This window comes from Sebastes umbrosus, chromosome 11 (genome assembly GCF_015220745.1).
Source record: "Sebastes umbrosus isolate fSebUmb1 chromosome 11, fSebUmb1.pri, whole genome shotgun sequence".
Classification (NCBI taxonomy): Eukaryota; Metazoa; Chordata; class Actinopteri; order Perciformes; family Sebastidae; genus Sebastes; species Sebastes umbrosus.
In genome coordinates this window covers 2,897,071-2,920,610 of record NC_051279.1, presented here as the reverse complement: position 1 = coordinate 2,920,610, position 23,540 = coordinate 2,897,071, and the positions used below count along the sequence as shown (strand labels likewise).

At 43.4% G+C, this 23,540-nt stretch overlaps 1 protein-coding gene across 1 annotated transcript in view; it reads left to right on the top strand.

The window, feature by feature from the left end:
• Positions 1-22,161, top strand: part of iglon5 (IgLON family member 5) — a 114,172-nt gene extending 92,011 nt beyond the window's left edge. Inside the window, exons 2-8 of the mRNA XM_037785093.1 lie at positions 167-245; positions 4,546-4,778; positions 6,500-6,619; positions 14,079-14,210; positions 14,457-14,577; positions 16,442-16,593; positions 18,907-22,161. Of these exons, the coding sequence (XP_037641021.1) occupies positions 167-245; positions 4,546-4,778; positions 6,500-6,619; positions 14,079-14,210; positions 14,457-14,577; positions 16,442-16,593; positions 18,907-19,010 (941 nt within the window). The 3' untranslated portion in view covers positions 19,011-22,161. The remainder of the gene's footprint in view (positions 1-166; positions 246-4,545; positions 4,779-6,499; positions 6,620-14,078; positions 14,211-14,456; positions 14,578-16,441; positions 16,594-18,906) is intronic.
• The last annotated feature ends 1,379 nt before the right edge of the window (positions 22,162-23,540 follow it).

Here is a 23,540-nt window from a genome sequence, read left to right as displayed (position 1 = left end):
TATTACTTTCCCCCACTCCCCCTTCAGGATGTGCTCTGCATCCTGAAGGGAACCTTAATTTGGTGAGGTAGTCGATTCTCAAGCACCTGACCTGGGATTGATGAACACCGGCGTCTGGTGCCAATATTGGATGCTCATTGGTGTCTTCTCTCATCTTTCTTGGCAGCGTCCAGCGTGCACGGAGCAGAATTCGGACACCTGCCGGACAACATTACAGTCTTGGAAGGAGAAAGCGTCACTTTGAGGTAACTCCTGATCCTACACCTGCACCTGCTAATTACATGAAAAGCATGTTTGCGTTTCCTCCCCCACCTGTTTAATTGCCAATTCTCTATCACATAACTTCAATTAGGCGTCCCACATTGTGCCATATTTTCCAGCTCTGTCTGTCCTATAGCTAATTGGATGATATTGCCTGTCAGATGTCGTCTGTCTGCAATCACCTTTTACTTAGATGTAACAATAATGAGGCACAGGTCAGCTCAGTGGGTGGACCTCCTCCGCATCCAACCACACCTGCCCACTTGTAACTGTGAGTGATAAAGTAGAAATCACAGCTTTCTCAACCAAGCAGAAAAACAAGCCAACTTGCTTTTTTTCCCTTTTGTGTGGATGCGACCTGGCTTGGCAGTACATAAAAAAAAAAAATTTAAAAAAAAATACAAGTCAACTTTACTTTCATCACATTTAAGCCTGCACCTCTTCAGATCTCTGAACAAATTCCTCTTTTAGTCCCTGTTTTCTCTTGAAAGAAGAGCAGGCCTTCCGCTAAAATCAAATATGTTATTCTGAAGTACAGCTCTGTCAATATTTGTTAACATCAACACGTCTCTCTCAAAGTTGGGAATCAAAGAACCAGGATGCTGATCTATAATGTCATCAAGACGTGTAGCCTGAAGCTGTTCTATTGATGCTGTGGGGAAGTCAGATCTATAGAATTTATCTGGGTGTTTTCACACCAGAAACTCTAAACTGGATGCACCTGGGTGGTGAAATCTATGCTTTCGATGTCACTTGTAATTCTTTTACAATTTGGTGTCAGCTGTGCAGCAGTGTTACCTTACAAGCAACTCTTTCTTTCTGGCTATAAAATAGTGTTAGGGGGGAACATATCATAAAAAAAAAACCCTCATTTTTTCAGTGCCAGTATCGCTTTATTAGCTATAGTCTCATACACTGTTTGTAACTATACCTATGGAAAGTAATGCACTGTAATTTGTGTATATCCCACAAAATAAATGTGTGTGTATTTCACGTAATCGAGAACCAGGAAATGTAAAGAGCGGCGTGCGCTGCAAAGGAAGGAGGTCGGGTTGGACAGGTGGGTCAAAACATACCAGAAGTCAACGTTGATTTATTTGACATGTAACATTAAACCTGCAGTAGGCAGTATGTATCTGGCATCATTGGGCAAAAAAATCCATAATAACCTTTCAGCATATTGTAATTCAAGTGTTCTGAGAGAAAACTAGACTTCTCCTCCTCATGGCTCTGTTTTCAGGCTTTAGAAAATCTAGCCTGTGATGGGAGACTTTGGCCAATCACAGGTCATTTCAGAGAGAGAGAGAGCGTTCCTATTGGCTGTGCTCCGGCTGGTGGGCGGTGCTTGGTATTTCCTCAACTGATCTCAACATGGCTGCCAGGTCACAAACTCTAATTTTACAGTTAAACAGTACACTACAAGATGTTTCTGAAAACATTTGAGGAGAGAAATAGGCATCACAGTAACAGAATATTGATTCATATTGGATCAGCGCTGCCTGGTTTGACCGTTTGCCCGGAGTTCGCGAGTGATTGACAGCTGCTCAGAGATGTCAGGCTCCAGCTCGGCTCTGATTGGTTGTTTTCCTCCAATCTGTGAAATCTTGCAGATGCCGTTAGGAGCACACAGAGGAACATGATTTTTTTCAGATTACCTGTCTCATGCACTACTGTCAGGATATAGTGACAGTTTTATAAAAATAATTTTTAATCATATTTGCTCCAGTTCCACCCACTGCCGCTTCAAGTTACGCAACTTCCGGAGTTATTTTAACCCAAACATAACTGGTTTTGTTGCCTAAACCTAAGGAAGTTGTTTCCTGTGAAACTGTTTATTTTGAAAAAACTGCATGTATGTAACAAGCAGAAATTGACACATGTTGCTGGACATTAATAGGAAAACGAATGTAAAAAGGAGGAACAACTTTTTCGTAAGATTTCATAAGAACCGTTGTATGAAAATACGTTGCATACATTTGGGTATCTGGACTGCCTACCAACCCACAAGCTGTGAAATAAGACAACAGTCAGTTTTTTGTTGGCTGCCTAGATCAGAAAACATGTGATTCAACAAGCCACTCAGAGTTGGCTCCCCTTCCTATGTCACAACAGGCTTATTAGAATATAGCGCCCACAGCTTGAGAGCTATCTTTGCAAAGGTGCACCATGTTTTTCTCTCAAGCCAATCAGAGCAGACTGGGCTTAATGAGAGAGGCACTAAAACGGAGCGTTTCAGACGGAGGTTGAATACAGGGATATTCAGACTGACAGGATGAGAAAAATAATGTGCTTTTTGAACATTAAAGCATGTAAACATGTTTTAGTAGAAACCCAAAATACAAGTATGAACCTGAATGTGAGCATATGTCCCCTTTAAAAATATTTCATGTTAGGTAATCCCCTTCAGTTCTTTAAACCAGTCGTTCCCAACCTTTTTGACTTTCGACCGTTAAAACACAACCTGTGGCACTACTTGTGGCTCCTCTACACATGTTGCATAAGTCTACAGGTTTTGACCATTTCAACCAAAGTCTGAGTGTGTTTTATATGAAAACGTTTAAAGAGGTAACATTATCCAGTAACTCACAAGAAAAAACACAAAGATTCAAGATCAAACTCTGAAATACATTTTCCCGTTTTGCTCTTGTTAACCATCTCACGACCCCTCAGGCTTGTGTTTGGGGGTTCCCAACACTTTAAAACTGTACTCCATATATTATTCTTGAGGTTTGATTTCACGCTACAGAACTGCCTTTATGGCTTCATCGGTAGAGATGCGATGGCATATTTTGTAATGAGATGTGTGTGTAAGTTTTGTCCGCCGTGGACGGCCAATAGCTGACAAACAGAAGACTAAACAGCTTTATAAATAAACTCCATTTTCATGTAAAATCACTTTTGCCCAAGTGGCACAAATAACTTGCGTTATGCTTGAGACAATGCTGTTGCGTTGGCTTTGATGTGGGCCATTAAGACGGGGCACATTTGATGCTATTATGGTGCTCATTTCCTCTGGGCTTGCGGTCCTGTAGCAACATCATCAGTGCAGAAGTGATTAATTTTAAAAATAGATTAATAGAGTGTTTGTACACAGATAATGAATTTTTATGGTGGGATTTCTTACTGTATCGTCTCTTTATCTAAACCCACCAAGCCACCGACTGAATCTTAATCAAAATCATGTTGTTTTTGTTCTTTTCCATTATTTCCAAGTGGTTTTGTCCTCAGGTCACGTGTCCACCTGAACGTCAGCCTAGTGCCTTGTAGCCGATTTGTTAAAGACTTCCAGGCATACCTGCACTGTGGCTGTTATGCATTGTGGTGTCACTGCCACTGACTTGGCAGGTGATCTAAGATCTACCTCGACCGTGATATTTATCCAGGTCATATCAATTAAACATGAGGACTACAGAGGCATTTCCCCACAGCTGGTTGAAGCTGGGTAAGGACATCTAGTGGCCAAGACAAGAACTGAACTCACACCTTTGGACCATGGTTCCTGGTTCTGAAGCGTGCCACATCCTTTTGGAAGGCATCTGTGATTTATTGCACCATTATAATAATTAACTCTGTCATATCTTTCCTTATTACATATTATTTACCTTAGACTTCATTCATGTTTAATGTTATCTTACAGACAAAACCCAGCTTTGTTAATGGTATTAATGGTATACAACCACTTCTCATGCAACGCTTTGCTCACAACCTGTTGACTGTTCTATAACTGATCTCAGCCATATTGTGTATGATTTGACCCATTTTCTCTGCCTGTGTAACAGGAGTGATATTTAATCATTAGTGCTGCAAAAATCTGAAAAAATGAGTGAAGAGATAACGAATGCAGATTCTTATAGGGCACGCAGGAGGGGTCCCTGAATGGTTTGATTAGTAGAAAAGGATGTGAATCATGTGCTATGACCTTTACCGTCACTGTATTTCCACCTAACTGAACACCTATGGGAGAATTTGGACCGACATGTTCGATAGCACTCCCCCACCGTCATAAAAACACAAGAGTTGGTATATATTTGGGAAAATGGCGTCCCGTCCTTTCAGTAAACCTCAAGAGACTTGTGTAATCTATTCCGAGGTGCATTGAAGCTTTTCTGGTGTACGCAACACTGTGCAAAGACACTCAGTGTTGGATTTTCCTTTGATATGTCACCCCTTTCTATATCTGTACCGATGATAAATGAACACCTGTCAGCAGAATTCAGTGTCAACCCTAAACATAACGTCAAGAACAGGTCTCTTACCTGTTAATCCCTTCCCGTCCTCTCACAGATGTCGGATCGACGAGGAGGTGACCCACAAGGCCTGGCTGAACCGCTCTAACATCCTGTTCACGGGGACGGACAAGTGGTCGCTGGACAAACGTGTGACGCTGGCCAACAGCAACAACAGTGACTTCTCCATCCACATCGACAAGGTGCAAATAACCGACGAGGGGCCCTACACTTGCACCTTCCAGGCCAACAACAAGCCCCGCATCGCCCACGTCTACCTCATCGTCCAAGGTGAGCAACGCAGGAATCCGTTATGAGTTAAAGTGTTTACTGTTCCCCGCATATAAGTGCTGGCTCATTTCCCTGATCTATCCACAGACTGCAGATTTGATTGCCACTGCGGCTTCTAAAATAGATACGTGTGCACCGATGTTACTGCAAGCAGCCTCGGATACAAACTAAATGACTTAATTACGCATTGCGTCACTCATCCAAGCGTAGGGCTGTCTATTGGGTGTGATTGAGGTTTGGCATCAGGGGAAGCAATTAAGATTTTCTTTGGTTACATTCCAGTGTTCCTTTTCTGTTAAATCATGTTTAAAGTTATGATAGAAAACTTAGTGGTTAATGTTTTTATGATGTTTGAGGATTTAAGGTTAGTATTTATGGTTAGATCAAAATGCAATTATGTCTTGAAAGCTTAGTTGGCCAACGTGTATGTGCACGTGTGTGTGTGCGTGTGTGTGTGTGTGTGTGTGGCTACAGTAAAGGAAGCCTAGTGCAGGTGACAGATAACCAGGAAGTCAGGTTCAACAAGAAGTCCAAGCCCATTTGTTATTTCCATGTGGCCAGTTGGGGTTACTTGTCTTTATAAACAGAAAGTTAGGCTGATCAGATGGATGAGGGTGTGCGTGGAGGAGATTTGGTACACAGGGGTGGCTGTCCAACTGCCTGACTAAATAACTGACAGTGCAGCACCACGACTGGGACTCAGTCATCAAGTCAGCAGCTAAGTGAGTGAGAGTCTGACTGATCCTGAGTGACATGATGTATCGGCGCAGAACTGCCCGGAGGTTGGATCTCAGACCTTTTCCTCCTCTGCATGTGTCAATTTTCATGCATATTTTTGGACTGTGTGTTGTGCAGATTGTATCTATATACTGTACACCAGCCGAATGAAACTGAAAGCTCTTAAAAGGATATACGAGAGTACATTCTGCTGGAATGAAAACAGGAGGCCTGGCTCACAGGTGGCTGAGACAACGTCCGCTGCTTACTAACAGAGTTTTCACATCGCACTGCAGCCAAACAAACAGTCCCGTCTGCAGGGAGCAAAGCTTGGCACGGACGACCATATATACCTAATTTCCAAGTCGCCTGCCATCCCAGCCCTAGCCTGATATCACACAAAATAATTACACCCTCAAGTCAGTGCATCAAGCGGGAGCGGCTTCACCGCCACTCCAATCTGTGCTTTATCGCTGCAAGTATTCAACTCCGGCAAGATAGAGAAAAATAGGATCCTCGGTAGAAGTCTTGCAAAAAAAAAAAGCAATCTCGGGGCCAAGCTCATTAAAAGCAATGATAATGGGCCATTTAAATTCAAGGGCCATCTTGTTATCAAACTAACTACATGCATAGGGCTCCAACACGAAACGGCAAAACGGTATCCAGGAGAGGTCATTGGCCTGAAAACGTAAAAATTCCAACTACTACTTCTACAAATTCTCTTATTTTCTTTAAATATCAAATTGGATTAGATGTCAGGAGATTTGAATGCCCATTTGCAGCAATTTAGAATTCAGCGCATTTTAAGTAGACGGACAAGCATATTGTTGCACAGTTCAGTAAGCACAGATCATTAATCAGCTGATTGCCTCTCTGTCTTACTGCAGGGATTTGCATCATGCTTTAAGCACCTTAACAGGCTGTACAGCCATACCTCATCAATAATTTATGAAATAAAAGGAGATTTTGAGGTCATATTTTAATAGCATGATCTTGTTTTTCAGTGCCGGCCAGAATCGTCAACATCTCCAAAAACGTGTCGGTGAACGAAGGAGAGAATGTAAACCTCTACTGTCTGGCGGTGGGTCGACCTGAGCCCACAGTCACCTGGAAAGACCAGAAATGTAAGCTACCCCCTTCTTGTTTGCCTGTCTTCAGATCCGGAGATCTCTTGTTCACAGCTTCACCTTTATCTCCCTGCCTTCACATTCATCCCTAACCCTGTTCCACCTTTTATACGCTTTTTTTTATTATTATTTTTCTTCCTGAAGGCTTATCAGCATTCAGCTCTCGTCCATGTCTTTATCCCACATACCTGTGTCATCACTCTTAAACCCAGCTGCTTAGTCTGTCCCCATCTAAAATTCATACTCTCCGTATTTTCCCAATGTTTTGTCCCAAATAACCACACATTATACGTAATTATCCCCACCGTGCCACCTGTAATCATTAGCATCTGTCTTCATCCACCCTGTCAACCGGCATCACGGTGCCAACTGGTGCCAACAGCCACTTAAATCAGCTATTTTTAGCTTGCATCATTGTGTGGAATCAGAATAAGTTCAGAGTGGTCAGGATGCACGACTTAACAGATGAAGTCAAATCCATTTGATTGGATCAGGACATCATTTGCTTCCTATCTGTTCCCATCTCTGTCACCATTAATGGCAAATAAGCATTACATGGCCTCTAGAGATTGTATGATTTTATTATTATCTCTGCCAGGAGATAATGAGAGTGTTCGTGTGTGTGTGTGCATCTGTGTGTCTGTCCACAGCTAATGTTGCATACTGCTGCACCAAACTGCAGACCATTTTGGGTGCTCATTTATGGATGCATGTTCAAGGACCTCTCGTGGTTGTTTGTTTGATACTGCCATTGATTACTGCTGAATCCTGACTCACTACTCCTAACATTCCGCCGGCCAGTAGGGGCCGCAAGTGATCACACAGCTGAATGCGTCGCTGCCGCTCAGCCGCTGGAAAACAGTTTGTTCACTTTTATAGTTTTGGACGGTGTGTTTGGCTATCAGCTAACAGAACTACCAGTAGCCTACACACACATATGAGTGCATCGCAGCCGCTAACAGCTAGCGGAACTACCAGTACACTGACTGCATCAGCCGCTGCTCTACGGTCAGAGACAAAGTTATTCCGTGCCTCAAACAGCAGTAACGCCCGTGAGACACAGCTGAGAAGCACGCCTGCACAGAGCCGGTGCAGACATCTGCATAAATTAAAATAAGAGCGTTTGTGTGAGACGTGCGAGTGAAAAACGTGTCTGACATGTTTGCAGTCTAGACGGGGGGGTTAGCCGATTGTGGGTTGTATTCACTGAAAACATTACAGAAGTGGTTGTTGCAGACACACCTGGCGGAGATCTGCCCTCTGCTGAGTGCACCTTTTTAGTTAGAGCTGTAATGGCAGCACTGTGTCATCTGTTTGGCACATAAAGAAAATTGCTATGTGCTATGTGCTCAATATACCATTGTGCTATGACTCAATATTCCTCAATGTATTTTACTACAGTAATTGTCAGCAGGGCTGCGCGGCGGTGCAGTGGTTAGCACTGTCGCCTCACAGCAAGAGGATCTCAGGTACCGATCAGGCTTGAGGCCCTTCTGTGTGGAGTTTGCATGTTCTCCCCGTGTTAGCGTGGGTTTTCTCCGGCCTCCTCCCACAGTCCAAAGACATGCAGGTTAGGTTCATTGTTGGCTCTAAATTGCCCATAGGTGTGAATGGCCGTCTGTCTCTATGAGTCAGATCTGTGATAGTCTCCAGCCCCACCCCCCCCCCCACCCCCCGCGACCCCGAATGGGATAAACGGTCACGAATAATGAATGAATGAATGAATAATTGTCAGCATAAAGAATGCTTGTCTCTTTTGGCTTGTGTGGTTTTCTAATAAAATATGTGTTGTTCCTATCAGTTTGGCTAAAATGAATTGCATATTGCATGAGCTCCATGACCTCTTTGATGAAATATGAACGTTGAATTTTTGTGTGCGATATTGGCATGCCAAAAAGTTCCAAAACATCTTCGGTTGAACTTTTGAACTTCCCAGATGGAGCAATAACAGAACAAGGATTATTATTTTAGACTTTTCAGTGTTTTGAAAGTCAAATTATTTACTCTTTGTGAGGTTGGAATTGCATCAGAGTCGAAAAAAGTCATAGTTAAAGCATCACACAGCAGTGTCGGGTGAGTTGTAGCTCGACTGCAGCAGCAGAAACACTGATCAAACGCAGCACAGTAATGACAAATAGGTCAGTGTGAACAACTACTCAACACGCTGTAATTATACTGTTAGGCGAATAAATGCACAGCCTACATATACTGTACTGCTGTACTTACAGACAGCTTTGTTCAGAGGTCTGTTCCTCCTCCTCCTCTCTCCCTTGTTTGTCCCTGGGTTAGCCTGCTGTGCATGTAATGTCCTTCTCTGCACAGTTAGTGTTTGTGAACTTACACAGTACCTCAGGCAGGGACAAGCCCATAGTGATCACAGACACCCCAAAATATAGAGGAGAAATATAAAGCATGCATGAACGCACACCTGCAGCAAACACACACACAAGCTTACATCACAAACTCTGTGTGGTTGTCCTCACTTGCAAGCCTACAGCATTTCTCCTCTGTCAGCAGTAATCCTCCCTCTCTAGCCTCCCCCGCCATCTCTCACCGCCTCCCTCTCCCCTCTCCCCCAATAACCCCTCAGCTTGCAGAGATAGAGATAGGGCCCGCATTGCTATTCCGTGGGAGTCTGTGCAACCAAGCCATCAGTTGCAGGAGACCAGGGGCGGTGCAGAAAGAAGGAGGGGTGGACTAGCCCAAAGAAACAGCAAGAAGCTGCCAGCCATCTGTCCCCATTACTCAGAGACTGCATAGAGAAACTGCAGGAAGGGGAGAGAACAGGGGACGTGGGGATTGAGTGGAAAATGTGTGTGTCAGGTGGTTGTGTGATAGGAGGAGGTGCACCACCTTAGAGGTGAAACTGCTTAAAGTCTTCAATCCCTTTGCAACTTATCCTCAGTTACCGGTCCTTACTCACATACAGATAGTGGCGCTGCTCTGTACTGTTGTTGGCAGGCTCCACCTCCATCATCTCCACCAAAGCGCAGATACAATCTGTCACACCCAGCCACTCTCACTGGCATCCATCAGTTGACCCACTCAGAGACATACAGGCATTCTGTCTCATTCAGTTAAATACAGCAGCGCATCGGGGCCTTATCATTTGACATCCCATCCGTTAAAACACACACGGTTACACGCAGGCTTAGCATGCATGAACGGATGCTTGTGGTGGTTGAGAGGAAGAGGAATGCCTTTTTTAATAATAAGTTAGCAAAAAAGAGTGTATACATTTGACAGGGAGCTTGATTTTTTAGATTTGGGTGTCAACTCAACAGAGCAGGACTGAGATTGGCAACAGGTCGGCAGTCAGCGGAAACAAACAACTCCAAAAAGGAGACACACAAAATCAGAAATGGACAGAAATCATGAACAGAGGCTTGACCGCTATAGTGACAGCAGTTAGGGCGGTGTAACAGAGGACAAGGGCTTGTGTCTGGGTCTATATACTGAGTGCAGTTGATGAGGGACAGGTGTGGCTTGATGAGAGAATGAACAGCAGGTGTGCAGGTTGAGAGTGAAAATCAGATAATTGGAAAAGGCAGGGTAGTGTTGCCAGAGAGCGCTCACAAGTTTATCTTTCAACTTTAAAACGTCCAGTTTAGTACATGTCTTGGTCACAATTCTTTAATGAACAAATGTAATGGGTCTTTATCAAAATGTTCATGTGCTTTATGTTAACGGTTAAGGTTGGACATTTTCTATATTTTTGTATATTGTTAACAAATCCCATTAAAAGAACAAAACCAACAGTGTGTTAGTCTGTGTCTCCCACTTCCCGACCCTTTGGCTCTCAGCCTCAAGCTCATTTGTTCACACTGAAGACAAAAATCTTGAAAAGCTGGTCTGAAAAATCATAGTTTATTTTTTTTAATTGACAAATAAATCACGCTCTGTAGTGTTGAGCACATGATACTCAAACAGGAGTAAATATTGTATTTGTTGGGAGCTAGTTTCAGCCGTGGATTAAGACACATTAGTGAGTATTTACAGCAGCAGGACGGTGAATGACTCTATTACTGACTCTAAATAAACTCGTGCCCATGTTTGTGATAGTCTGGACAACAATGAAGGTCTATGGCACAGAGGAATATCAGGCTTTAGCTATTTCAATCAGGAGAGACTCCTATGAATTGAATGATGATTTATTACAAAGTGCATGAATTATGAATAGTAACAGTCTTTGGCGATTTAGATCAAATGTGACATAATAAGGGGGAAGTGATGCCGTAGTTGGATTTAGGATTATTCCCTCCGGGTCTAGACACTGGTGATGGTGGTAGTGAAGAGATTGATGCAGATCCAATGAATGAAGTGGAGCAGGTTTGCTCTGATTGGATGAATGTGGAGGTGATGGGGTGGTGGAGGGTCGCATCGGTTAGTGCTGATACTGACACTGAAAACAGCATAGAGGAGAACGGTTTTTAAACTTTTGACAGCAACAATGTGATTGGTTTAGGGAGATATGGCAAGATCTGATTGGTCACTGAAAAGAGAGACGCCCATAATCAGCTGACATAGTAATAGCCCATGAGAGAGAGACCCAGAAGGAATGAGAATGAATGAGATTGCACCCCTAGTCTTCCTGACTGAATTTACGCATAAGCTTCATTTGTTGACCATAAAAAAATAAAACATAATATATTGGTATTGGGCACCAAAATCCAGTATTTGTCAGGCTTTAATAGAAAAAAAAATAAAAGGAATGGAAAGAATGTGGAGTAAACTACCTGGATGGAAGGCTATGGATTCATTTTAAGCATATGTAAAGGAGGTTTAAATTCTGCCGTAGCTTCATTTAGCTCAACTAACACACATCTCAGGACAGATTTTTACAGTCGGTCGGTCCGTCCATCCTGCTCTGTTTTAACCCGACATCAGACCTCTCTGCCAGGATGGTAGTTTTGTAATGGAAATGATGATAAGAGGAGCCCAGAAATCAAGTGCCCTGATGGTCTAGTCGGGCTCAAAGTGCTGCCGGGGAAATAGAGCACGGTTTCACTGTAAGGCAGGCCAGAACCCCTGATCCTTTTTTTCCCTCCTCTCATTCATACACCCCCCCCCCTCTCTCTCTCTCTCTTCTCAGGTGCAATCCAACTATCTCTGGTGGTCAGGAGTCAGGCTCCTTCAAAAGCCATAAGTAGTTGATGGAGATGTATTTTACAGGCCATTGTAGGAGTGTCAGGGGCCGGCTCCAGTCAGATATGATCTCCCACCAAAGTGTACAGAGGTGTGCAATGCCGGTCCACAGATCTCAGGGGATGGAGAGGGAGGGAGGGAAAGAGAGGTCTGCTCTGCGATGTCATATTACATCACACATAGGTGCTGAGGAGGAAAAGTCCATGAAAGAACCAACCACATCAAATACCCAACTTGACATCCCTCTCTTTTTCCTCTATCTTTATATCTGCGTATCTCTTTCAATGTCTTGCTCGGTATCTCTTGCAAATTACCGCTCTCTCTCTCCGTGTCTGTGATTCGCTCTCTAACGCTCCATTGCTCTCATTTTTTATTTTCTTTGTCTTTTTTTTATTTCTTGGAAGTCATCTGTAACAGCCTTGTGTGTGATTTCTCCAGTGCTAGTTGTCTGATTCTATCTTTTTCTCCGCTTCCCACCCCCCTCTGGTAAAGTTGGGTGCTCTTCTTGCTCGACAGAGATGTCACAAGAGAGCTATATTTATTAAACTAATGGAATGAGTGAATAACATTGCACCCGCACCCCACCCCGTCGCCACAGCGCCTGTCCGCACTTGCTCGGGTGGCACAAGCAACCATCACCGCGGTTGTCGCTCGCTGCTCAGCCTCTGCCGCAGCAGCTGCAAATAATCGTCTCCAGCTCAGTAGCCACACTAATAATCCTCCAGTATAATCTTCAATTAGAACCGCCGCGCTAATCTCTGACAGGAATAATCATGGCGTTTAGCGTCTTTTTTTGTGTGTGTGTGTGTGTGTGTGTGTTTGCGTCGGTGTTGCTCGCAAACGTGCTCAGGCGCCATTGGTGTGTTTGCGAGGGGAAGTAAAGGTCCACTGATTGACAGTGGTTGTGTGTATGTTTAGAGGGGCTTTGAAAGGGAAAAGTGAGCGGCAATTTAAGAGCTGGATTTCCTTGTTAGCGGTGAGATTATATATTATGTCGTGTTCCACAGTCTGGCTTCTTTAATGGGGTAAAGGGGAGAAAAAAAAAGGCCTAATGGTTTTGGAGGCAGTGAGACAGCTGGCTGCTGAGACTTGCAGGGAGAGGGGGGGGTGCACTCTCACTCTCATTCTTCTTCTCTCTCCGCCGCTGTCGATCCAATAACACCCCCAACATCCATTCCCTCACATGAAGGAGCAATAACTTGTAGCCCGTCCCTTCGACTTTCCCCTCTGAAGAGATTGTGTGGCTGTTTGTCGCTCCAAGGAAAAAGAGTGCGAGTGCGAGACTGACTAATTCGGTTTGGGGGCACCTGGGAGTTTGTCAACATCAAATAACAGCCAAATATTCTTCTCAGTGCGTAATGTAGAGAACAGGCCGTCGCCCCCCTGCTGTGTCCACTGCCTGGAAGGAAAGCTTACAATTTCCCCTGACACGATAAAAGTAATGATGTCACTGCCGTCAGATCATGTTCACATCAAGAATTCACCAGCTGACCCATTATTTTACTGACCAAAGCAGTTTGAAGCCCTTAAGCTTTAGGTCATGTGACAAATATGATGCAATTTATTTTTCTTGATTACAGATATTTCATCGGGGCTTTTCGATAATTCAATTATAATTCAATAACGCTCCAAACTTGCGCCAAATTTTGGCGAGGAAAAACTGGCATGGCCATTTTCAAAGGGGTCCCTTGACCTCTGACCTCAAGATATGTGAATGGGTTCTATGGGTACCCACGAGTCTCCCCTTTACAGACATGCCCACTTTATGATGATCACATACAGTTTGGGACAAGTCATAGTCAAGTCAGCACACTGACACACTGACAGCTGTTGTTGCCTGTTGGGCTGCAGTTTGCCATGTTTTGATTTGAGCATATGTTTTATGCTAAATGCAGTACCTGTGAGGGTTTCTGGACAATATCTGTTATTGTTTAGTTTTGTTATTAGATTTCCAATAATAAATGTATCCACTCCCATGTTGATAAGAGTATTAAATACTTGACAGATCTCCCTTTAAGGTACATTTTGAACAGATAAAAAATTTGCAATTAATTTGCGATTAAAGATTAACTATGGACAATCAATTTGAATATTTTAATTCATTGACAGAGCTTATTTTCCTGAATCAATCTAAATATGCACTATATGTTATGTGATATACTGTATGTATCTCCCCCCATGTTCTTAAATCATCTTAGCTATAAGTTGGGTGTCAGGCTGCCTGCCGTGGGATCTCAACTGGTAAACCATAAATCAGAGTCATCTGGCATTTGATAAATAGTGACCCCTGACATCTGCCTTCTGTCAATAGATGGGCTAGTGAGTGACGGCGAGTTCTTGGACATCACAGAGATCAAGAGGCAGCAGGCCGAGGACTACGAATGCATCACCAACAATGGAGTGGCTCCACCCGATCAGCGCAAGGTCAAGGTCACGGTCAACTGTGAGTATCCCTCTCTGCGTCATACAACAGCACAGTGGTGATAATTCAAGTCGCACTGGACCTCCCTGTTAATGTATTAATGGTATATGTTAATACTGTAGATGCATTATTATGTATGAATTCATACATCTTAATTCGCCCTCTCCGGGGGGTTTTCAACCTTGTTTGCGACCCCGTGGCGACCTGACTCCACTTCTCGGTGAATGCAGATGTATACTAATTGCCTCCCTCGTTTTTCCCTGCCAGACCCTCCCATGATCACAGACATGAAAAACATGCCAGCTCATTTGGGTAAGACGGCCATATTGCGCTGCGAAGCCATGGCGGTCCCACCAGCCGTCTTCGAATGGTACAGAGATGACCACAGGTGAGACCATCTTCATCTGTAAATGCATGTTTTTCTCGCCATGGCCTTCGGTCCTCCTTAAGCAAATGCTTTTTACACACAAAATGAAGCCTTTTGAAAAATGCTCTACAGAGTGGAAAAATCCATAAACACCAGCTTTGCAATTTAGTATTGATGTGTAAAACTGAGCTCCTGAAACAAAGCCGTGTAGGCCTGCTCAGACGCCGTTTGGGGGCTGCGGAGGTGAACTTAAGAAGACAACTTTCCCTCTAATTCAACACGTGAGCACACATTTTAAATCAGTCAATAAAGGCAATCACACAGGTGTCGTCATGAACCTGTATTTTTGATTTGTGGCGTTGATTGGTCAATAACACCGTGCCTGGTTAAATTGTAGCTTTTATAAGCCTGTAAAAAAATTATTGTTTTATACAAATCAGTTGCCCTGGCAACTAGGGCTGTCAATCGATTCAAATATTGAATCGCGATTAATCGCAAATGAATCACACATTTTTTATCTGTTCAAAATGTACCTTAAAGGGAGATTTGTCAAGTATTTAATATTCTTATCAACATGGGAGTGGACAAATATGCTGCTTTATGCAATTGTATGTATATATTTATTATTGGAAATCAATTAACGACACAAAACAATAACAGATATTGATCCAGAAACCCTCACAGGTACTGCATTTAGCATAAACAATATGCTCCAATCATAACATGGCAAACTGCAGCCCAACAGGCAACAACAGCTGTCAGTGTGTCAGTGTGCTGACTTGACTATGACTTGCCCCAAACTGCATGTGATTATCATAAAGTGTGCATGTCTGTAAAGGGGAGACTCGTGGGTACCCATAGAACCCCTTTTAATAGCACACTTGAAGAAATGACAGTTTTTCCTCGCCAAAATGTTAGCGTAACTTCAGAGTGTTATTTAACCTCCTTCGAGATAAGCTAGTATGAAATGGCTGGTACCGATGGGTTCCTTAGGTTTCACATGATGCAAGCATCTTCACTCAAGCATTAAAACTGAGCCGCTACAATCTGAAAATCACAAGTTGCATTAAAGAAATTAGTGGCGTTGAAACGAATTTGCGTTAAAGCGTTATTAGCGCTTTAACTTTGACAGCTCTACTGACAACAGAACAGAATGTACGTTAATGAGAATGAGTCAAGCGCTATTAAAAAACAGTGTATACAGCAGGTGATAACAGAGAAAAGGAGGGAACACAGAACAGAGATCTAACTAGCTGAGACTCAGCATAATAACCGGGCTGAATCTGTCAGTGGGGACATGAAATCTTTACAAAATCAATGTGAAAAAGCTGCTCATATTCACACATAAATAACATTTACTGTGGATGTATGCAGTCTTGGCTGCCGTCCATCCGCCTTACCTCTGACATTACTATAGGCCTGAGATAATCATGTATGTTTTTGCTATCTCCGGAGAAATATTAGCTTGTTGGAAACCTATTTGCTCTCTAGAACCCACACATAATCTGTCCTTCCAAGTTTGTAAAAGGTCCCAGAGAGCATAGAAGAGTTTGGATGATTTGGCATCATCCAAAGTAAGACGCAGAAGTACTTAGACGAGCCTTTGCCAGCCAGAGAGAGCTGTTAATAGAGTATAATGGGCCCCAGCAGGAGGGCCCTGTTATTTATGGACTGTTAGACTTCACTATTAGTACAAGGTGAGACGGATCCGGTGTGTGGAGGGAGACTGTGTCTCTGGAGAGACGGAGGAAAAAAGCCTCTTATGCGGGCTGAGTCACTATAGGTGTGATGTTACGTTGTGTTATCTGTCTTTTCCTGACACACTCTTTTTTCTTCCCGCTTCCTTCCTTCTCTTTCGCTCCCCCCACCCACCGCTACCACCCAGGCCGGTAGAGAGTGACAACACCCTGAGGATCAAAAACGAGAAGACGCGCTCGCTGTTGCTGTTCACCAACGTGACAGAGAAACACTTTGGCAACTACACCTGCTTCGCCTCGAACCGTCTGGGGGCTTCCAACGCCAGCATGCTGCTGTTTCGTAAGTTACATTCAGGAACATGTACACAATGACAGAGTGTGCACATGTATGCATTCATCCCAAGCTTCCACATAATGCTCCACATTTATCTGATGTGACTATCAAACAGACGTGACATACGATACATCTGCAATGACACACTGTTTTTCGCCCCGTCTCATTTTTGCTCTGCACACAGCACAGTGTTTTCTCAGCCCTCTCCTCCCTCCTTGCTCCCCATTTTCCTTATTCTCCGCCCCATTAAAGCTTTGCTTGCCTACATTACCGTCTCTCTCTCTCTCTCTCTCTCTCTCTCTCCCTCTCTCTCTCTCTCTCTCTCTCTCTCTGTCTCTTTCTTTCTCTCTCTTTTTCTCTCGTTCGTTGACGCTCTCACCCTCCATCTCTCTTCTGTACACATTCCTGCATGCACACACACAGCCGCTCTGCTCTGCTCTGTCCCGTTACCCAAGAAGTTGTCATTTCTCTCCATGCCCAATTCACATTAACCGTCCCCAATGAGCGATTTCCTCCCCTCCCCCCCCTCCCCCTTTAGTGCATTCAGCATTACCATCTTAAGTGAGTCCTTCATCCATCCCCTTTCTTCTTTCATTCCTTTACCCATTATCTCGGCCAGTCTCCCTTCAATGACTCACTCCCTCGTCAGACCCATACATCTTCCTGCTCTCCTTTTTTTCCACCGCCGCTGCCACTTCTGTCAGCCTATCTCTCCATCATCTGTCCTTTTGCCTCCTCTTTCCTTCCTAATCTCCTCCTGCCATCATTAGAACACAACAAATCCCTTTCTGTTCTGGACCAGGCACGGCAAATCGGACCATAATCGGATACTTTTGTGGCATTTCTATTCACGCACCGTCCCTCACTGTCATTGCCTCCGCCGACTTTGTTTCCATGCTTTTGTACCTCTTTTGTTCACCATTTTAAAGATGCTGCCACGTGTAGCATTTTAATATCAACAACCCACCATCACATCAAAAATTGGCACATTATTGTAATTACCCTCAGCCAATGAGCCCATTAGACCACTGGCAGCCTCTACTACTGTAGCTTTCACTCTACACTGTTACATTAAAAACCAGGTTGCATTTTGGAAATCTACTAGATCGCCTAATGGCACAAAACAGGAAGAGGGAAGGTTTCTTGCAATCGTCCCTTTAAATCGTGATGTCATTTTGTGTCCCAAATACAATATTCTTGATGGTATTTTGAAATAACTTTTATTTTGCCTTCTGGAGAACCATTCTGAGGTTATCTCTGCTACTTTCAATGGCTTTGTAACTCAAGATTCACCATGTTAACATACTGAATTGCATAATTCAATAGACGTTGGTCACCGTGGACATTTTGACTTGTCAGACGCAGGCATAACTAATGACATTGATAAGGGTTGCATTGATGAGGTGTCCCAGTGCCAGGGTGCTTGTATTGTGTATGCTGGCTCAGAACAGAGCAATTATCAATGTTATTAGTGTTAGACGAGACAAAATGTAAGCCCTGAACCATATACGTGTTACTAAATTAAGAAATTCAATAGACCTTTGTCAGGGTGGTCATTTAGACGTATCAAATAGGTGTAACTATTATTATTAATAATGGCTGTGTGCTTGTACTGTGCATGCAGGCTCAGTGGCTTTCTTTTTGGCACACATATATGGAACAGAGCCATGATTAATGTCAATAGTTCCACCTGTGTTTGACAGCCTATAATATGTAAACTCCAGCACTGCATGGCTTTGTAACTTGATATTAACCACGTGAGCATTCCTAACGAAATTAGGAAATTCAATAGACCTCTGTCACGGTGGTCATTTAGACGTATCAAATAGGCGTCACTAATAACATTCCAGTTCCTGGGTGCTTATATTGTGCGTGTAGTGATCAGTAGCGTGGCTTCCTGGCACACCTAAATGGGACAGAGCCATCGTTAATTTTATACAGCCGACGTCATCAAAAATATGCATGTCAGCAACGGAAGTACCATCCAGATGAGTTAGCAAGCTTTAAACATTGAATTAAAACTGTAACCGGCATCAACATGACCGGTTGCTGCATGTTCGGCTGTCAGAGCCAATAATCAGGTAATCAGTTTATAAAATAAACTTGAAGTATACTACTTTTTCGTAAGGGAAGTCGATATGTCGGCCCTCGTGTCACAGCCATGAGGATATTACATGCCCCCACCCCCTCATCAAAAACAGAAAAACAAAGCTTTAAAGAAACATCAGATGGTGTAATGAGTGTAAAACTGTTTCTGTGTATTTTACACGTTTCTCCCCCCCCCTCCTCTCTTCTTGTGATCCGTCTGTCTTCCTCCAGGACCGGGCGCCATACAGGGCCGAGGGACCGCTTTACGTGCCGGGATGAGTGTCGGCGTGTGTGTTTGGGTTTCCCTCTCTGCTGTTCTTCTGCTGAAGGTGTAAAGATCGAGCTCCACCTGGAATCGTCCCCTAAACGTCCCCCCCGTCCCCGCCCGCCCTTTACCCCCCCTCCTCTTCCTCCCCCCCCCCCCCCCCCCCCCCCCCCCCTCCTCTACGGAAGGAAGAAGGAAATTAAATTCTTTAATTACGAACCCATCACTGTGAACAAAAAGAATATGCATTATTCCAGGAGCCATTGAATCATTGCATCAAACACACGACCACATTACCCCCCAACCACCCCCCACCCCCCCCCCCCCCACCCCCACCCCTAAAACCCCCCGCACCCTCAATTCAATTTCGAGGTCAAACCATTGTCATCATCTTTTCCTCCCCCTCTCTCTCTCTCTCTCTCACACACACACAGTCTGTCTCTCTCTTTCTGTCTCCCAGAATGCCTTGCAGATTAGTCTGACTCGGTACTTCCCTCCTCACCTCGTTTCCCCTCATTATCTCCACCGGGCTGAGGTTGATAAAGAGTGTATATTAACGATTATTGTGTCGGTGATCAATGAGAAAAACAGATAATCTAACAAGTGGACGATCATTTATGTAATATACTACATAGACTAATGACTGACCTACAATGTTTGCCTTATGGAAATGATACATAAAATCTCAATATTATGGTGGATATTTATAGAAATTATAGTTCTAATGTGGTACTGACGGTCATGTGACCTTTTGGAAATTGTTCAACTGGTGGCCATGTGAAGTGTCACCCTCTGATCTCACACACACACACACACACACACACACACACACACACACAAACACACGTGTATGGCTTTTTGATTTTAACTGTGTAGCAGTGAAGCTGCTATGAATGATGTCAAAATGTATAAAAAAGGGTGGGTGGTGACGGCGTCAGTCTTAACTCCCCCTTTATGTAATTTGGGGGGTTTATACCAAGGTTTCGCATGTAGACCCCCTCACTACCCAAACCTTTTTACCCCCTCCCTCCGCCCCTCTGTTCAACGTGCTCTGTCTAGTCGCCCTTCGCATCGCTTTAGTGTTCTCTGCTCCGTGTCACCCCTCCTCCTCCTCCTCTTCCTCCCTCCGTCTTCCTCCCTCCCCAGTGTAAATATATGCAGTGCAGAGGCCACGCCGGCGACCTCAAGTCGCCCGGCGCCGAACGACATCTCCCATCAGCCTCGACTCCGCTCCAGTCTTCTGAAGCAGCAAGAGACTGTCCAAGTGACAACAATATCTTCTGTTTCAAAGCTGCGACTCCGTCCTCTTTGTCGCTTGTTGATAGCATGTACCGGTTAGAGATGTTCCTGTTGTGAGTCCATACTCCCTTCACTCCCTCTCCTCTCCTCTCCTCTCCTCCCTCCCCGCACTGTGTCTGTTTTTCTCTGCAAGGTTACCTGCTTTTACTTTTTTGGTGTTAATAATAGTACAGATGATGATGATGTTAATAAGTATTTGAATAACTATGAATAGTAATTCCATGTGAGAAAAAAAAAAGATCAAAATCTGATGGTAATGAGCCGTGCGTGGGGGAAAATAATTTTTGTACTTTACTCTGAGAAGTCACACACATTGAACGACTACAACGAAAAAACAAACGACAACAAAAAAAAAAAGACATGTAAAGTTTTCGAAGTGATGTGCTCTATTTTGCCATGACAAGCTTTTTAAAAACGCATTTGAAACAGCCTGAGGGATTATTTCATCCAAGTCCAGAAGCAGTGAATGATGATGTAATTTATAATTTGTAACACTTGTATGTATTGGACTACTTTGTTTTGTCATGCTGTCAACTGCATCACACATTTACAGCGTACCTGTCCAGTTATCATAGTGTGTCTCTCTCCGACCAGCTAGATAAATGATTTGGATCCGTGTCAGTCTCCGATCGTTGCTGTGAGTCGGTTCTTGTTCGGCCAGACCGCGGGGAGATAAAGATGTAATTAGCCATCACCTGTGGCTGGCTAAGTGAAAGAGCCTGGGCTCCACCTGTCCCTCCTGCCAGCCTGTGATGGCCCCCATAAATCAAGCTCATACCTGCCACTGACAGGAATCCTCTTCAAGGACAGCCTCGCCTTGGTGCACCAGTCCTCCCTCCGGTGTGTACCTGTGACATGCAGGCATGGGCACTACAAAAACCCCAAGGCACAATTATCCATCCGCTACCCCCGCACAGCACAAACAGTGGGAGGTAAGCCCATATTTCAATATGGTGGCACTCGTTTCTCCACTGAAACACTGCTCCACTCACATGCAGCGACTATATGCAAATTTGCCATAACGAGCCTGCATGGAGAGATGAGTTTACCCCCGCTGAACCCTGACTACTGCGACCTTAAAGGGGAATTACTCCGTATTGAATCAATTGTCTGAATGTGTTTTGTTTGTTTCAAACCAGCAATAACCCCCTAACTCTACTGTGCAAGAGGTATCCGATATGGTTAAAGCTGTGGTGTAATATCTGAAAAGATTACATTAACAAGGTATATCAAATAAGTCTGTTGTTGTACTTTTACTGTGTACAGTACTCTGAAATGATTGTGAAGCTCTGTTTAAATGGCCCTTAATCTAAAACACTACATGTTGTACTCAAAAAGTCTTGCCCTCTGCAGTGTAGTCGGGTCGTCCGTGTGACAGAACACACTGTTTGTGCATGCGTCTTGTTGCTCCGAAAATAATGACGGATTCCATTTCAAGCACAAGAGCAGGTCGTTTGGTCAGTGCTTCTTTTTTTCTGTCACTTTTCAATCCTCTCGGTCTTTCATGCTGCCTTTTTTTTTCTTCTTCTTCTTCTTCTGTTTCCCACTCAAATACTGTACACTGTTCCATGTCATCGTCCCACTGGGTTTGTCAGTGGCATATAACATCTGTATGTACATAATCTGTCCTTGATGAAGAAAAAAGAACAAAAAATAGAAGAAAACATCAACAAAAAAAAAACACGGACAAAAAAATAACATACTGTCATGTTTCTTAATGTGGGTTTGAAAAAAAGCACGTCAATGTTCGTGTGTGGGTGGATTTTGAAAAAAAAAAAAAGAAAAGAAAAAAGAAACAAGCAAACATTGTATGTTGTGTTCAGGGTTGATGGGTAAAGGGTTAAAACTGGAGGGGAATAATTCGGGCAATATGACTTGAAATCGTGGAGTGATGATAAACAGAATGTGGGCATTTGTACAAATATGTTTTCATGTGTCATGATGTATGTAAATGAGTCACACTTGTGGTGCGAGTGAGGGCGGGGGGGTGTCAGCAGAGAGGCAGCAGATCCCCCTGGGTGCATAATTTGAGGGTAGAAGCTGTTGAGATAGCACCCGGTCCGACGGGCCTGTGGGAGGATACCCTGACAATGCAAATCGCAGAGAGCCAGAGGGAGATGGGATGACACCAACCAGACTGTGAACCCTCCAGTTAGTGGAGGAAGACAGACAGGCCCTCATATTGCATTTCCAAACTTGAGCGCCGTGGTCTTCCCCAGGGGAAGGTGTACCACACTCTATTTATGGTTGCACTATGTAATATGAACAGCATTAACATAGCCTTGATCACAAACACAGTCTGGCCTACTTCTAAGTGTATAAATAACACCCCAACCGGGGTTCAATGAGTTTACAGTGATATAAACAAGACGTTTGCTCGGCCTCTAATTACATTCGGCGCACCCTGATGAGAAAGTGTTGATTGGCTCCTGCAGCTGAAGGTTATGATCTGTTTACAGAGTCGCTGTTAATAAGGAAGCTGTTGTTTTGTGCTCACAAAACTAGCACGAACAGGAGTGCCAGTTTACAGCGTTGTGTTGCACTTTACAGTAATAGCGGTACTTTTGTTTATGCCCTTACAAAAAAGAAGTTTATCCAAGTTATGCTGCTATTAGTATACTTCTTTCAAAACTTAGAATAAGAGAGTATGCTTTCAGATTACTGTTTATGTACTTATCAGAGATGAACTAATTATACTGAAGTATACTTGGTTTGTACCGACAAGTATATAGAAAAGTCTAAGTGTACTTGGCAAGTATAAAGAAAAGTCTAAGTGTACTTGGCAAGTATACAGAAAAGTCTAAGTGTACTTGGCAAGTATAAAGAAAAGTCTAAGTGTACTTGGCAAGTATTCAGAAAAGTCTAAGTTTACTTGGCAAGTATACAGAAAAGTCTAAGTGTACTTGGCAAGTATAAAGAAAAGTCTAAGTGTACTTGGCAAGTATACAGAAAAGTCTAAGTTTACTTGGCAAGTATACAGAAAAGTATATTTGGCTAAGTATTATAAGTTCACTTAAAGAAAACTAACAAGTATACTTGCAGTAAAAAACTAAACTAGTAGTTTACCGAGACTATTCTTTAAAGTGTACTTTCATAAACCAAAAACTGGGCAACAAGTATATAACTGGTAAACTAACAGTATACCTATAAATTCACTTGTAGTATAGTTCATAATAAAGTTGCAATACAAAATACAACTTAGATGTAAACTAGTTGTGTACTCAAAGTTTACTACTCTTACATTTAAAGTATACTTAAAAGTATACTTTCGTAAACTAGAAAGTGGGCCAATTTAGTCCCA